The 16,011-nt window shown below is 42.9% G+C and overlaps 1 protein-coding gene across 1 annotated transcript; it reads right to left on the bottom strand.

Annotated features, from left to right (window-relative positions):
• Nucleotides 1-11,237: 11,237 nt before the first annotated feature.
• On the bottom strand, nt 11,238-14,491 carry LOC117288077. The gene is made up of 2 exons (XM_033768775.1): nt 12,258-14,491; nt 11,238-12,129 (listed from the first exon to the last, which is right to left on the bottom strand). Exons 1-2 carry the CDS (start codon nt 14,489-14,491, stop codon nt 11,238-11,240), a joined length of 3,126 nt encoding a protein of 1,041 aa, XP_033624666.1.
• Between the last annotated feature and the right edge of the window lie 1,520 nt (nt 14,492-16,011).

The following is a 16,011-nucleotide window of genomic DNA, read 5'->3' as shown; positions in this document are numbered from 1 at the left end:
CTATATTTATTTCATTATAGTAAAACGGATGTTGAGTTGCTTTTAAAATATGATTGTTGTGAAACTATCCTGATACTTTATCATACGTGTATTTTGTTACAAGCGGTCGTAAAACAAACAATTGCAAGATTCAAACATGCATCGTCAATAGAAAAAGGTATGCTATATAGTGTATATCAGAGCTTACCAAACAACATGTTGTTAAGCTCACCGCTCTTATTAATCTTGCAATAATTTCCCCTTTAAATATAGAGCAAATGTGATCTCTTCGAAGATGGCCTAAAGCCCCCGAAGAAGAGTACAAGGCCAGTCGTCAAAGACGAAACTCCACTTGCCCCCTCACCACCAAAAGCAAGTCATCTGAACGACCACGACTATTCACGGCCAACAGAAATGGATCTACCACAAAGTGTGGTAGACCAAATCGCAAGTCTAAAAAAAGGTTCAAAAGAGCTCAAACGTACAAATAGCCGCTTGTCCAAGAAGCTCACAACAGTAAAACAAGTTGTGCTTTCTTTGAAGAAAGAAAGCCTCGTCACAAGCGACAGGGCCGAGATGATGGAGTCGAATTTCTCTAATTTGCAGTTGGAATTCCTTGATAAGAGGCACGACTCGTCAGGAGATAACCAGAGCTACAGCGATGAGATGAAAAAGTTCTCCCTGTATCTGTACTACTGCTCCCTCAAAGCATATGAGTTCATCAGGAAAAAGATCAAGTTGCCTTCAGTACGCACTGTGCGGAGATGGCTGGCTACAATATCCTGCTACCCTGGTTTTACAAAGGAGGCATTGGATGCCATTAGAGAAAAACATGAATCTTCAGAGCACGAAACCCTTGTTTGTCTCATGGTGGATGGAATGAGCATCCGGAAGCAGGTGGAATTTGACGGTCTTGTTACGTAGGGTACGTTAAATTAAGTCTTTACAAAAATGCAACTTTGTTAAAATGGATTTTTTTAGTTTGATTACTTGTCATCATATAATAGTGCTGCTAATGTTTTTTTACATTTCTTTCCCTTTAACAAACAGATACGAAAATCTCGGCTTTGGAAACATCAGCTGTTGTCCTGCTACTGAATGCACAGTTCTGATGGCAGTTGGAATGAATGACAATTGGAAACTTCCAATTGGATACTTTCCTGTAGCAAAAATGTCCGCTGAGACACAGATGCGACTGATTACAGAGGCCTTGGTTCTGCTGTGGGATATTGGAGTAACAGTAGTTTCATTAACTGGTAAGTTTGCTACTACTTCATTATAAATCAACCAAGGAGTACTGTGGAATTGTTACAGTTTTGATATACCAACATCTCGTTGTCCACAGGTGACGGATTGAGTGCGAACCTTGCAACAGCAAAGCTCCTTGGAGTGATCTTAGACCCCCCTCATAGTATGCAAACGTGGTTTCCACATCCATGTAATCCGCTGGAGAAAGTATGGTACATACTCGATGCCTGCCATATGCTCAAACTCATGCGCAACTTACTTGGTTCTTGGAAAGTCATCTTGGATGGAGAAGCCAACTCATGGTGAGCTAAATCTTCTAACTTATTTTTGTTTTAATCTACATTCCCTGTACTACAAAAAGGAAGAAATAAACACTTAAATAAATTAACTAATTAATCAATAATAAACACAAAATGGAAAAACAGAAATCAAATTCAAAATAATTAAAATAAACTAATAAACAACAAATAAATCGCACATTATTTTGTAAATTTAGTGTGTTGGCAGTTCATTGAAAACCTTCATCAAACCCAAGATGCAGAAGGGCTCCGAGCAGCATACAAGCTTCGTTCAGCACACATAGGCTACAATGGCAAAAGCAGAATATGAAAGTATCATTGGCCGCACAGACGATCAGCAACTCGGTGGCAACAAGTTTAGAGTTTCTGAGAGATCTGGGTCAACCAATGTTTCGAGGCTGCGAGGCAACTACAAAGTTCCTTCGAACTATTGACAGGTATATGATCTAGTTCTCGTCGTTATGGAAAACTAAAACGTGCTTCCTTATAATTTTATATTTCGATCCGCTCTGTGTAATCTTATATTATTGTATACTTTCAGATTGTTTGATATCTGTAATTCAAGAAATCCGTCTGCAAAAGGTTTCAAGGAACCCCTTAAGCTCTCCAACTTGGCGTCATGGCGACCATTCATGGAGAGGGCTAGGCTGTACCTGATGAACTTGAGGGACATCAAGGGTATTCCCGTCATCGATACACGAAAGAAGACGGCACTGGTCGGCTTTATTGCCGATATTCAGTCCATCAATGGTATCTTTCAAGACCTATGTGAAGGTCCACAGCCCAAACTGAAGTACGTCATATTAAGCATTACAAAAATATATATATTTTTATTATTTAATGAATAGGGTAGATGGCCTTAGCTTTCGATCCAATCCGGACCTTCTTCAGAGGCATAAAACAATTACAAACAAATACATATCCATTTATAGAAAAAGAGAGGGGGAAAGGGATTAAGGAAAGGATCCAGAAAGAAGTGGGAAAATAACAGCCAATCAAAGTTCCTATTTCAGAAACAATATTGGTGGCTATGAACCAATAGGAGTGGAGTGGCGAGGACAAAGGATGTTTAGAATGAAAGGAAGGGTTACTGGACCATAAAAGTGGTAAAAGTATTGTTCGACAACAATGCAGGGAGACATGAAAGGGTAGGATTAGAGAGCAAGTTGCATCATGATGCAACTAACAATGGTCAATTAATAAGAATAGCAAGATCAAAGGTATGATGATTTTAAAAATAGGTATGAGGGACCTGTGGAAAAAGGGGGGGGGTTACTTACATCAGATAGTTACAGTGATGAATTTATAAAAACAACTTTAAACTAGGTTAATTTATACTTTATGTACAGAATATATACAACATATAAGTTCTTAGGCAGAAGTGAAGTGGAGGGTAATGAGAAGTTATTTAACACCAGTGTTTATGTTAAGTCCAAAGGGTTTGACTGTCTTGAGTTGGTGAATCCAGTGTGATTCTCTATTCTTGCGGTGTGTGTCATCACCATTGCAAGCTTCAATCACCAGAAGTTCAACATCAATGACACTATGATTGGGGCTGTTGAAGTGGATAGAGACTGGGTACGGTTTCTTAGTCTTTATGGAAGAGACATGATTCGCAAAGCGAAGACTAAGTTTGGTCTTAGTCTCTCCCACATATTGTAGCCCACATCTCTTACATGATATGACATAGACTACATTAGACGTGCTGCATTCAGAGTCGGTCTTGATGTTGTATGAAGAGCCAGTGGTATGACTCTTCACCTTAAGTGAGGGCTTAATGTGCAGACACGTTTTGCATTTGGAACGGGTACATTTGTGACAGCCCAGTATATCTGTCGGGGGTTGTGTTTGGACTGTACCTGGGGGAAGTTTGGCCCTGACTAGTATGTCACCAAGGTTCTTAGGGCGGCGGAATGCAACCATGGGAACCTCAGTGATTGCTGAGTGTAACCTGCTGGAGGAGTGAAGTATAGGCATGTTATTATTGAGAATTGAGGGAAGTTTGGGTAGTTTGGGGTGGAAAGTGGTGACCAAAGCAACTCTATTGGTAGGAGCTTTTTTAGCTCCCGTGTTAGTCAACAGAGTATGACGAGGTACGTTGAGAGCCCTGTTGATAGCAAGTTGGACCCTACGTTCGCTGTGTCCCCTAGATACAAGGTGTTTCCTTAGCTCTGATGAGCGCCTCTTGTACAGGGTATCTGTGGAACAGATACGCCTGATACGTAAGGCCTGACTGTAAGCAATTGCCTTCTTACAGTGACTAGGGTGACAGCTATTGGAGAGAAGGTACTGGTGGGTGTCGGTGGGTTTACTGTAAACATCTGTGACAAGGCCATTAGGAGACTTGGTTATTGTCACATCTAGAAAGTTCACACTGGTGAGAGATTGTTCGGTAGTGAACTTTATGGTGGGGTGAAATGAGTTGATATGGTCAATAAACTCATCCAAGCTGTCTTGGTCACCACACCAGATGGAGAAAATATCATCAATAAATCTCCACCAAACTAGTGGTCGGTTGGGGGCGGAGGACAGGAGTCTGTCCTCCAACTGAGACATGAATAGGTTAGCATATGAGGGTGCCATTTTGGTACCCATGGCAGTACCCTGTACCTGTAGAAAATGCCTGTCAGAAAATGTGAAATTATTCTTCATTAGAATGTGGCTCATGAGTTCCTTAATATGGCTCACTGAGGGGCGGGACTGATTACTAGCATTGAGGGCAGAGACACATGCACTCATGCCTTCATGATGGGGTATGTTAGTATACAGTGATGAAACATCAAAAGTAACCAAAATAGCAGAGTCAGGTATTTGGTGCTTGACCTCATCTAGTTTGTGGAGAAAGTCTTTGGTATCCTTGATGAAGGAAGGAATACGGCAGACTAAGGGTTTGAGGAAGCTATCGACAAACTCAGAAATGCGCTCTGTGGGGCTACCATTCCCAGATACAATAGGTCTCCCCGGGTTATTGGGCTTGTGTATCTTAGGTAGAAGGTAGAACCTTGCTGTACGGGGGTCATGTGGGAGGAGATAGTTAAATGTATCTTTCTCAATATCATTGGCATTATAAATCTTAACCAGGGTGTCGCTGATATCTTGGGAGAAAGATTCAGTGGGATCAGAAGCACATTCAATGTAATGATCAGTGTTACTGAGCTGTCTAAGGCCCTCAGCAATGTAGTCATGTGTGTTCATGACTACAACTGCGGACCCCTTGTCAGCCCGTTTAATCACTATGTCTGGTGATTGGCGGAGTTGTGTAAGGGCGTGACGCTCATCTTGGGGGAGGTTGTTGGGAGTAGGGGTACTGGGGGCCTTAAGAACCTCGGAGTTAACCGAATTGATGTATGTCTCTAGAGACACATCTCGGTTCTTAGGGGGTACCCAAGTACTCTTTTCCCTGAAGCGGTTGCGGGGAATAGGTTGGGTCTCCACAGATGACTCGTCATCCATGGAGGGCTCTACACGAAAGTATTCACGTAGGCGTAACCTACGATTGAATTGGGCCATGTCCTGTTGGAAAAGAAGTTGGTTATAGGCTCTCTGGGTGTGGGGCAAAACTTAAGACCCCTTGAGAGGAGTTTAACCTGTGGGTCAGTAAGGACCATGTCAGACAGGTTAACTACAGTATTGGTCTCTGGCAACCTAACAGTAGGAGGAGCAATGGTGGCTCTCTTACTGTGGAAACGTCTATGGGTGTGTTTCTTATGGTTAGCCAGGCGATCATACGTTTCTTGTTCTGTTTGTCCATTAGGGTGGACCTTAAGTGTTTGACGTTACATAGTATGGTATCTTGTAACTGTTCAAACTCTTCAATAGAGCATGACTCCTGGAGTTGAGACTCAGTGTTTGTTATCTCAAGTAACTGATTATCAATGAATTGTTGGCATTGATTTTCCAGCAACTTGATCAAACGGAAAGACGTATTAGTGAGTGTCTTGTTCCATTTCTTCAAAAAGGATGGGTCAAGGTCCCCAAAGGAAGGGGTACACTTGATCTGTAGGCCTTTGGGAATGATACGGGACAAACGATAAAAACGGTAGTTATCAAGATGTGACATGTAACGGGTGTTCTTTTCCTTAAGCTTACGAAGCTTGCGGAAAATGCACTTGGTGTCGGGAGCAAGTGCCATAATAGATGGGGGAATACAGTCAAGGGGAAATATCTTAAATCATTCCTGTGGAGAGAACGGGTTATAAATCCTGTACAAAATTGATTATTAATTAACAGACGTGAAAGATAAAAGTAAAATAAACCTGCGAATAAATGGGGTTAACAAGACCCTGTAAAAGAACGGGTTAAACCTGCAAAAAAAAAATTATGTACAAACCTGAAAAGAAAAAATGGGTTAACACAAACTTGTTGAAAAATCAAAGTAAGTACAAAATCTGAAACGGAAAAGTTATGTACAAACCTGAAAGGGAAAACGTTAATATAAAGTTGTGAAAAAAATAACGGTAAATATAGTCCTGTAAAAGAAAGGGTTATAAAACCTGCAGAAAAATATATACGTTATGTATAAATCTGAAAAGAAAAGTTATGTACAAACCTGAAAGGGAAAACGTAAATATAAACCTGTGAAAAAAATAGCGGTAAATATAGTCCTGTAAAAGAAAGGGTTATAAAACCTGCAGAAAAATATATACGTTATGTACAAATCTGAAAAGAAAAAATGGGTTAACACAAACTTGTTGAAAAATCAAGTTATGTACAAAATCTGAAAAGGAAAAGTTATGTACAAACCTGAAAGGGAAAACGTTAATATAAACCTGTGAAAAAATAGCGGTAAATATAGTCCTGTAAAAGAAAGGGTTATAAAACCTGCAGAAAAATATACGTTATGTACAAATCTGAAAAGGAAAAGGTTAACAAAAAATCTGAAAAGGAAAACGTTAACGCAAGCCTGTGAAAAAAAGCGGGTTAAACACAATCCTACAAAACAAATAGGTTAAAAACCTGCCAACAAAATTATTTAGTTGTATTTACAATCCTATAGGGCGAAAAATAATGATTTATTAGTAATCTGTAGAGGAAGGAAAAATGTCTGTAGAGGAAGGAAATATATTTTCTGTAGAGGAAGGAAATAATTTTATTATTTGTAGTAATATTTAGATTTGTGTATCTCGTAACATTCCATTGATGTAAAAGTATAGATTCTGGCGACAATGGAAAGTATATGGAAATGTAGTTAACTGGCATGTTTTACAATGTTTCCAGGTATTTGTTGACTTACAAGTTGAGCCAAGACCACCTGGAGCTCTTCTTCGGTGCTATCAGGGGTAGAGGAGGGCACAACAATAACCCATCTGTTGCCCAGTTCTGCTTAAATTCGGTCACATAGACGAGCGTACCGACAGCTCCTGTTGTGCCACATCAATCCGCCACCATCAAACACAAACTCAACGGTACAGGATGACACGGCCCTACTGTCCCTAACCCCACCTACAGATGTCATCACGACCATACCTGGAGTACCTCCTGAACTCAGTGAGTTTAATTGCAATATAGTTGCATATATATCTGGATTCGTGATAAGAAAAATCGTAAAATCAATCAATCCATGCACCGAATGCATGGAGGCTCTAGTAAAACTTCCTCCAACTCCTCATCACTACGACAGGCATCTTCATCTAATCCAACTACGAGATAACGGGGGGTTGATATACCCATCTGATGAAGCCATGGCCGTTTGTAAAGCTTCGGAGCGAGTGTTCCGTATGTATAATGGTACCACCACACTGTCACCTATGGCCAACCTTATGGAGACCCAAGATATGATAAAGAGTGGTGTGTTTTCGTCACCACAGCACACCCTTGATCCAGCTAATTCTTTCCTCCACGATCCATCACATGGAGAGAGCCTGGTAACCAGCATCGCTCGCCAGTATCTTCGAGTCAGGGCGTATGACTTCGGGAAAAAAAAAACAGAGAAACTTCAAGGCCAGAAAGTACGAAGCGTGTATTCCAAGTTGGTTTTGTTCAAAGGGCAATAAAACTACAAAGGACATGACTGGTTTCAGACGATTGGTGATAGTTTTTACAAAATATTGTAGTCAACATTTAAAAGACTATTAGGACGCCAGTTGTTTAGAGGCAGTAGACACTATTGGTAATTACTCAAAATAATGTTTAGCATGAAACCTCACTTGGTAACGAGTAATGGGGAGAGGTTGATAGTATAAAACATTTTGAGAAACGGTTCTTTCTGAAGTGACGTAGTTTTCGAAAAAGAAGTAATTTTCCACGAATTTGATTTCGAGACCTCAAGTTTAGAATTTGAGGTCTCGAAATCAAGCATCTGAAAGCGCACAACTTCGTGTGACAAGGGTATTTTTTATTTCATTCATATCCCGCAACTTCGACGACCAATTGAGCTCAAATTTTCACAGCTTTGTTGTTTTATCCATATGTTTAGATACACCAAGTGAGATGACTGGTCTTTGACAATTACCAATAGTGTCCTGTCTTTAAATCATGACGGGTCCTCGACCAAAGCGGACCTCATAGAATTGCTTAAAAATAATCATTGTATAATTCCAAGATGTCATTATATACCAAAATATTTGGTAAAATTCTACCGTGAGGCCGTTTTTACATAGACTTTTGTTTTCGTTCATTTGAAAGAGAGCATGTTTTATCTCTTCTTCGGGGATTTTTTTGTTATCCGAATCTTCAAGGATACCTTCAGGAATTGCTTAAGCTTCAATGTTCGACACAATTTCATCTAAATGGGTTTTGGATAAATTCTCTGAATTGTACAGGTTACTTTAGAACTCAGTAGCAACATCGATCATTATTCAATCATTTATTTCTTTTTTTGTTTTATTTATTTATTTATTTAATTATTTTTTCATCATTTAATTTCATTTTGTTTATCTTTATTATTGTTTTAAACTGTTCTTTTTTATCAATATTTTGTGCCGTTCTTTATTGGGAATTTCATATCTTTCGATAATGACGAGTTCGTTGAAGCGTCTCTAATCTATCTTGTTTCAGCTGTCATGTCTTATGTTCGTCTGTTCTTTTGTTTGCATGTCTGTCTGTCTGTTTGTGTTTTCTGTGTTTGTCTGTGTGTCTTTTTTTTTACAAGGTTCTACTTATCAAAACAGTCACATACTCTTATCTTATCATTACATTTATCCTGCTTAGGTCTTCATTGCTTTACTCCAGCTTCATCTTGTCGACCCTTTCACAGAAGTATGGAAATAAAATGTGTCTGACTGGAACTGAATTAATTGAATTTAAAAACTTTACTGGTTAATTGGTTAGTTTAAACTGCATTGTAGCTACCAACAAACATGTTAAGTCAATGTTAAGACGATCGTTTAATAATGTACACTACTTGTTAGTAACACGAAACTGGCATTGTCAATTATTTGTATTCTGCGCGTTGCCGTCAGCACGTGACATTTTACCGCGTCCATGGCGAACCAAAAATGCTTCTACACAGGCAATGGCGCGTGTGTACGCGCGGCCGATCTAGTTATTTTAATTCTATATCTATGATTGCGACTGACTCCATAGAGTTATATATAAGAACTAGAGCGCGCACTGGCCGCCCGGTATGCGAGCAGGCGGCCATTTTCTAAGTTGACAAAACAGCTATCCCACAGCGTGTGTTTGTGCGGCCATTTTGTAAGTTGAACAAACAGCATCGCGTGAGCGTTCAATAAAAAAACCTCAAACGTGTATTTCATATTCAACGCGCGTGCAGAATGACGCGCTTGTCATCTTGCGGTCCCGTGGCGTTTGTGCACGAAGCATCACTCGTGCGCCCTCTAGTTCTTAATATAACTCTATGGACTGACTCACACAACCACACATACTGGGATCGAGGGTGTGTGTATCGTCCCCGTATCTACACCGCGCTGTAACTACACACCGCGCTTAACAATTACCGTCTTGACTTCCCGCACGTGCAGAACATCACAAAACATTAGTTTTCTGGGGATGGCACGGGATTGTATGAGGGGCCGTACATGCTATCCCTCATACCTATAGCATACAACACGTATCATATATAAATAGTCTAGGATACATAAACTCTGCAGTCATGGTTTTATTTTATTTAATTGGTTAAATTTATAATTAATAATTAGCAAATGAAAGTATTGAAAGAAGTGTTGAGGCCCAAAACTTTTTTTTTCTAAAAGAATTTAGAAAAGAAACTGAACAATAAATCATTTAATTTCGCAATTACACCAAAATATGACGTCTATCAGACGTCATACGTTGGTCAGAAACTAACTACAATATATCAGCGCCAAATTGTTGTCAAAAGTTGACCTTCAAATGACATTTTACTGATTTCAGTAAATTGACGCCTAATTTACATCACGGGATGACCTTATAAAATGGACGTTGTATTAACGACGTACCAGCCTCTATCTTAACATGACCAAAATATGACGTATAACTATTTACTTAATTCTGACGCTAATTGATGTCAAAAGTTGACCATTAAATGATATTTAACTGATATCAATAATTAGACGCCAAATTGACATCACAGCTTGACCAAAAATGATGTTGTATTAATGTCAGCATAATGACTCAAACATTACATCTCAACGTGACCAAAATATTAAGTCTAACTAACTGTTTAATTCCGACACCAAATTGATGTCAAAAGTTGACTGTAACGTCGGTTGATTGAAACAACGTTTTAATTCTGAGTTCTTTCTTTATTGTTCCACTTCTCCAACATACAATTGCTCTATACAACTGCCTTGCACAATACAACTGCCTTGCACCATACAACTGCCTTGCACCATACAACTGCCTTGCACGTCAACTAGGGTCAAAAACACCTTTAACAACAAATCCAGGAAAAACTGGGAACTTCATAAACTGACCACGAGAGGGCGCTGTAACCTACAGCTCAACTAAAGTTATATAAAACAGGCCCTATTATTTTACCAAGCAAACCTGACATGGAAATAACTACTAACAACCCATTACAGGAAACCCTCCCCCAAACCTATGAAAACTGGAAGCGAACCCACAAAATGTCCCGAGTCCACCTAGCCCAACGTACACGTACATGAAATGCACCCGTAATGACATGACCTAGATTACACGAAAGTACGAAACTATCCCAAAATAAACGTACCCCATTAAACCCCAAGAATTACCTCCCAAAACCAATAATTACAGCAAACCAACAATGATAAATTAGCAATGCATAAAATGTCTGCTTACCGCTGGTTTGGGATCCAGGGTCCTTCAAAAAAAACTAAACACAAAAAGATAATTTAACTGCTCCAAAACTGACTCGTAACGATTGACTAGATCTTGATCCCGAGTGGCGTTGCTAAGCAAGGCGCCCTCAATAGTCCAAATTAAATTAATCCAACTCGCAACATCCCGGCTCCCTAATTGCGGAACCAACAGGTAAGAGCAATTAACAAAACTAAGAGACTCATACCAAAATCCACTAAACAATCCAAATAGATCACTGGTTATGTTACTGTAAACAACAGTCCGTTCCTAGTTGTCCGCTTCCAGTAAGAGGCACAGCTTAGTGATTGGTCTTCTCAGTTCTGATGATCCTATGCGCACTGTCACACTTCTCACACAGCCGTCTTCACTTGGACTAGCCACAAGGACTCGCCCCACGGGCCATCTGTTCCGCACAAGATTGCTGTCCGCAACAAGAACCACGTCTCCAACCTTGATGTTCCGGGTTTCCTTTGTCCATTTCTGATGCTCTTAAAGCCTTACCAGATATTCGCGGCTCCATCTTCTCCAAAAGACATTGGTCAGGTACTGGACTTGTCGCCACTTCTTCATCAGGTACAGGTCTTCCTTGACGAAGATGCCAGGGGGTAAGCGCTTATTGGAGTCTGGCCGCAACAGATGGTTGGGTGTCAGTGCCTCTTCATCGTCATGGCTGTTAGACGTTGTGGTGATCGGTCTGCTGTTAAGGATGTCCTCGACTTCACAGAACAGTGTCTGAAGGCCTTCGTCATCAAGCTTGATTGGCTGTTCCTTCATAACTCCATACAGCACCTTCCGTGTAATGCGTATGAGCCTTTCCCAGGCTCCACCGTGGTGGGAAGCTAGAGGGCAGTTGAACTCCCATTGTATACCCAACTGCTTCAAACTGGAGTCGATCATCGCTTGGTTCCACTTCTCAATATCCTCCCGCATCTCTCGCTCCGCACCTACCAAGTAAGTTCCATTGTCGGATCTCATAAACTTGACGGTTCTTCGAGCAGCAAATCTCCGCACTGCGTTGATGCAAGAGTTGGCAGAGAGGTCTTGAGCAACTTCCAGATGGACGGCGCGGCTAGCCATGCAGGTGAAGATCAAGCCATAGCGTTTCAGAACGCTTCTACCTCGCTTAATTTCGAATGGCCCAAAGTAGTCGACACCTGACCTTGTAAAGGCTGGCTGGTCTGGTTCCAAACGCTCTTCGGGTAAGTCTGCCATTTTCTGTATCTGGAGACGACCGCGATATCTACGGCACGGCACACACCTTGCAATGATGCTGCGCACCAGTAGACTGGCCCTTGGTATCCAGTACTTGCGTCTCAATTCAGTGATTTTGCTGCTGGCTCCAAGATGTCCAACTCTCTGATGGGCTGCAATAAGTATCAACCTTGACACGTGAGAGTCCTTGGGGAGGATTACTGGATGCTTGATGTCTACTGGCAGCTTTGGGTGCCTGAGCCGTCCGCCAACTCTTAGTACTCCAACTTCGTCCAACACAGGGTCAAGCTTTCTCACCGACTCAGTAAGGGCGCAGCTCTGCTGGACATATTTGATGATCTCGGTGCCTGCTGTCTCCAATTCGTCCACGGTGAGGGGACTGCTGCCTTTGGCTCAACTCTGGATAGCTGGCGCTGCTTGAAGAGCCCCTGTGCTCGCATCAGCCATGCTACCGTTGTCTTCAGTTTCCTCCAGGATGAGAACTGACTTATCCACTGGTCCAAGTACGCGGAACCTTCGTGGAACTTGAGAGTTGTGGCGTGAACTCGCTTGACCTCTGGGTCCTTTGCAGGCAACTCCTTGATGATGTCTGTCTTTGGCCATTTGGATTCCGGCTCCCAAAGAAAGGCTGGCCCGTGAAACCAGAGTGTAGGGTCTACCTTCGGACTAATTCCTCTTGAGGCTATATCTGCTGGATTCTTCAAAGTCGGAACGTGCCGCCACTGCTCAATACGGGAGCCCTCTTGAATGGTAGTGATACGGTTTGCCACAAAGGTGTGGAATCTTGTGGTCTTGTTGGCAATGTATCTCAAGACGGAGGTACTATCTGTCCAGTAGAACACATTGAAGTGTAGCTCCAGTGCTGAAGTAATTAGTGCGATAAACTTCACTGAAAGACTGGCTGCGGTTAACTCCATCCTTGGGGTAGTGACTTTCTTGAGAGGGGTCACTCTAGATTTTCCCATTAGCAGATTGCAAAAGACTCTGCCTGAACTGTCCTCATGTCGTGTGTATATGGCAATGCCGTAGCCTTCGTCAGAAGCATCGGAAAAGGCATGGAGTTGGCAGGTCGCAACGTCTACAAAGTCGCTTGGTCGCACACTTCTTGGTATTGACATTTGCTCCAGCTTGACGATATTCAGCAGCCACTGGTTCCATGCAACCGTTTCCCTTTCTCCAATCTCCTTGTCCCATTCGAGGTCTTGCTTACAGAGACGCTGCAGCATAATTCTAGCTGGAAGGATGAATGGGCCAGCTAGTTCTAATGGGTCGAAGACACTGCTGATGACGGATAGAATGCCTCTACGAGTAGCTGGACGGTGCTTCAGGTTCACCTTAAACCCAAAGTTATCCTCCACTGTATTCCAGAACACTCCCAATGCCCGCTCTGATTGGGGCGGGTCGATGCTTTCAATGTTCAGCTGTTGTGACTTTGATCTCTCCTCTGGAGGAATGGAGTCGTTCACTGCCTTACTATTGCTCACCCACTTATGAAGGTTGAATCCCCCGCGGCGGCACACCTCCTTCACAATCTTCCTGGTTTCAATCGCTTCCGTGGCATCAAAACTGGCACAGAGATAGTCATCGACGTAGAATTTTCTCAAGATCTCTTGATGTTCATTGTCTGTTGCACACTTACGCAAAGCTGCAGAAGCGCAAGATGGCGACGATATGGCACCAAAGGGGTGTGCCTTCAGACGGTAGGTCTCTGGTGGTCTAGATGTGTCTCCCTCTGGAAACCACAGGTATCGTAGAAAGTCTCTGTGGCGTTCAGAGACCCTTACTTGGAAGAACATGCCCTCAATGTCTCCAATTAGGCCAATAGGTTGCTGTCTGAAGCGAAGCAGAACATCTACTACCTTGTTCGTGAGGATGGGTCCTGGGAGGAGTACATCGTTTAGGGAGACTCCTCTAGTCTTTGCCAAACAATCAAAGACAACTCTTATCTTGCCTGGTTTGGTGGGGTTGTAGATGCCATGATGGGGCATGTACCATCGACCAACTCGTTCTCTGCTATCTTCGGGGGCATCAGTGACCTTCTCGGCATACCCTTTCTCCATTAGTGAGCTCATGAAGGTCACATAGTCTTGATTGAACGTCGGGTTGTTTCTTAGCTTCTTCTTCAGGGACATCAGACGGTCCATGGCATGAAATCTGTTGTCCTCAAGCTTGCATGCTGGCTCGCGAAAGGGCAAGTCACACTGGTAGTGGTCTCCCACCAACTTCAGAGTTGTTCCAATAATTTCTTCAAATTGCTTATCTTCAACGGAAGGTTCCTTCTTACTGTCAACCAGGCGCCCTGGAAAGTCCATGTCTATGGATGCTCTCACCATGTTCTCCAACCTCTGAAGTTGTCCTGCTTCTTCTCTGGCTAGTTGCAGGTTGGAAAGGTGGCAGGGCTCTTCCCTATCTCTGACCATGCCCCATATGATCCATCCAAGCACTGATCTGGCTCCATGGGGCTCGTTTTCTTGTCCTGTTCTCAGTTCTTGTGGCGTAAAGGCAGCTGGGACGTTATTGCCTATTAGCATCCCCACCTCGGCCTGAATTACAGGAAGTTAAATCTCTCTAAGGTGCTCGTACCTATCAATGTCTTCTTGGGTTGGCATAAGATCTCTGGTGACAGGCATCTTGGGTTTAGTGTAGACCAAAGGAAGCTCGACGGTAGAACCATTGTCAAGTCCACACACCTCCAGTCCTGAAATACGGTGTGTGGTGAACTTCTGGGACTGTCCCATGGTGTGCAATTCCATGGTAGTGGCCTTGCCAGTTACTCCAAGCTGCTGGGCAAGGTTCTCGGTGCAGAAGGTTACATTACTGCCGGGGTCAAGGAATGCGTAGGTCTCCACTGTGGTATGGGTGGTTGGGGATCTGACTCTTACTGGTATGACTGCCATGGTGCAAAGACCTGCTCCGGCTCCCATTTGGGATCTGGCCCTGTCCGTGACTGAGGACATGTTAGTGGAACAGGAGTTCCCCTGGTCAGTAGTCTTGGGGGTGTCGAGCCGTGGGGAGTCTTGGTTGTCTTGTTGTTCCCGTTCTCTGTGAAGTAGTGTCGGGTGCGTGGCGTTGCACTCCTTGCACTTGGCTCTTGCTCTGCAACGTCGGCTCAGATGACCATACTTCAGGCAACCAAAGCAAAGTCCCTTGGACTTCAGAAACTGCAACCTGTCTGTTAGTGATTTGGCTCTCAGCTTCGGCACTCCGACATTGCGTGACCAGGTCCTTGACAGAAACTGCAGGGCTTTGAACTTGCTATATCGGCAAACTTGTGGCCTGTGTCTGCACCGTCATGTTTCTCATCCGTGACGTTGTCATCAAACTCATTTGCTGTGGAGGCGCATCCAAACTTTCTGATGGGTAGCTTTGGATGTCCTGTTTTGTCGTCCTTGGGCTTGCCTCCCAGAGCAAACCGTCCATACACTGGATCTGTAGCCTTCCTGGCCTCCTTTTGGACAAGATCTATCAGATGAGTGAAGGTCACTGGCTCGTTGTTCTCTTTCTTGTTCGAGACTACATTTCGCCATCTGTCGTGAAGATAGAAAGGGAGTTTCGACACAAGACGCTTGATGTTCTCTGAATACTCCAGAACCCTTGCTGCATTTATGGAGTGAACAGCATTCTTACACTCCACCAGGAATTTCGCAAAGGCGTCTAGTCCGGCTGGGTTATCTGGTCTTATCTCCGGCCACCTCAAAGCCCTCTGTATATAAGCGTTGGCCAGAAGGTCCGGATCTCCGTAGCGCCTTTCCATTTCCTTAAGGGCGGCAGGATAGCCTACTTCAGCAGGGAGACAGCTGTACCCGTTTACGATGTGATGTGGCTCTCCCTCTGTGAACTGCTCTAAATAATTCATCCGTTCGTCCTCATCAACAGTGTTGGCAACAACTCTGGCCTTAAACTGCCGTATGAATCGTTTGTACTCCAAGGGATCTCCTTTAAATTTTGTAAGGTCAGAGTTTGGCTTTCGGATTTCATTGACGAGATGTTTGGCTACGGATATGGTTGATTCAATAGAGACTTGATCCTCCTGCTTAGTTTTGTTTGCCTC

This window comes from Asterias rubens, chromosome 3 (genome assembly GCF_902459465.1).
Source record: "Asterias rubens chromosome 3, eAstRub1.3, whole genome shotgun sequence".
In the NCBI taxonomy this organism is placed as follows: Eukaryota; Metazoa; Echinodermata; class Asteroidea; order Forcipulatida; family Asteriidae; genus Asterias; species Asterias rubens.
This window is presented reverse-complemented; position numbering and strand designations above follow the sequence as displayed.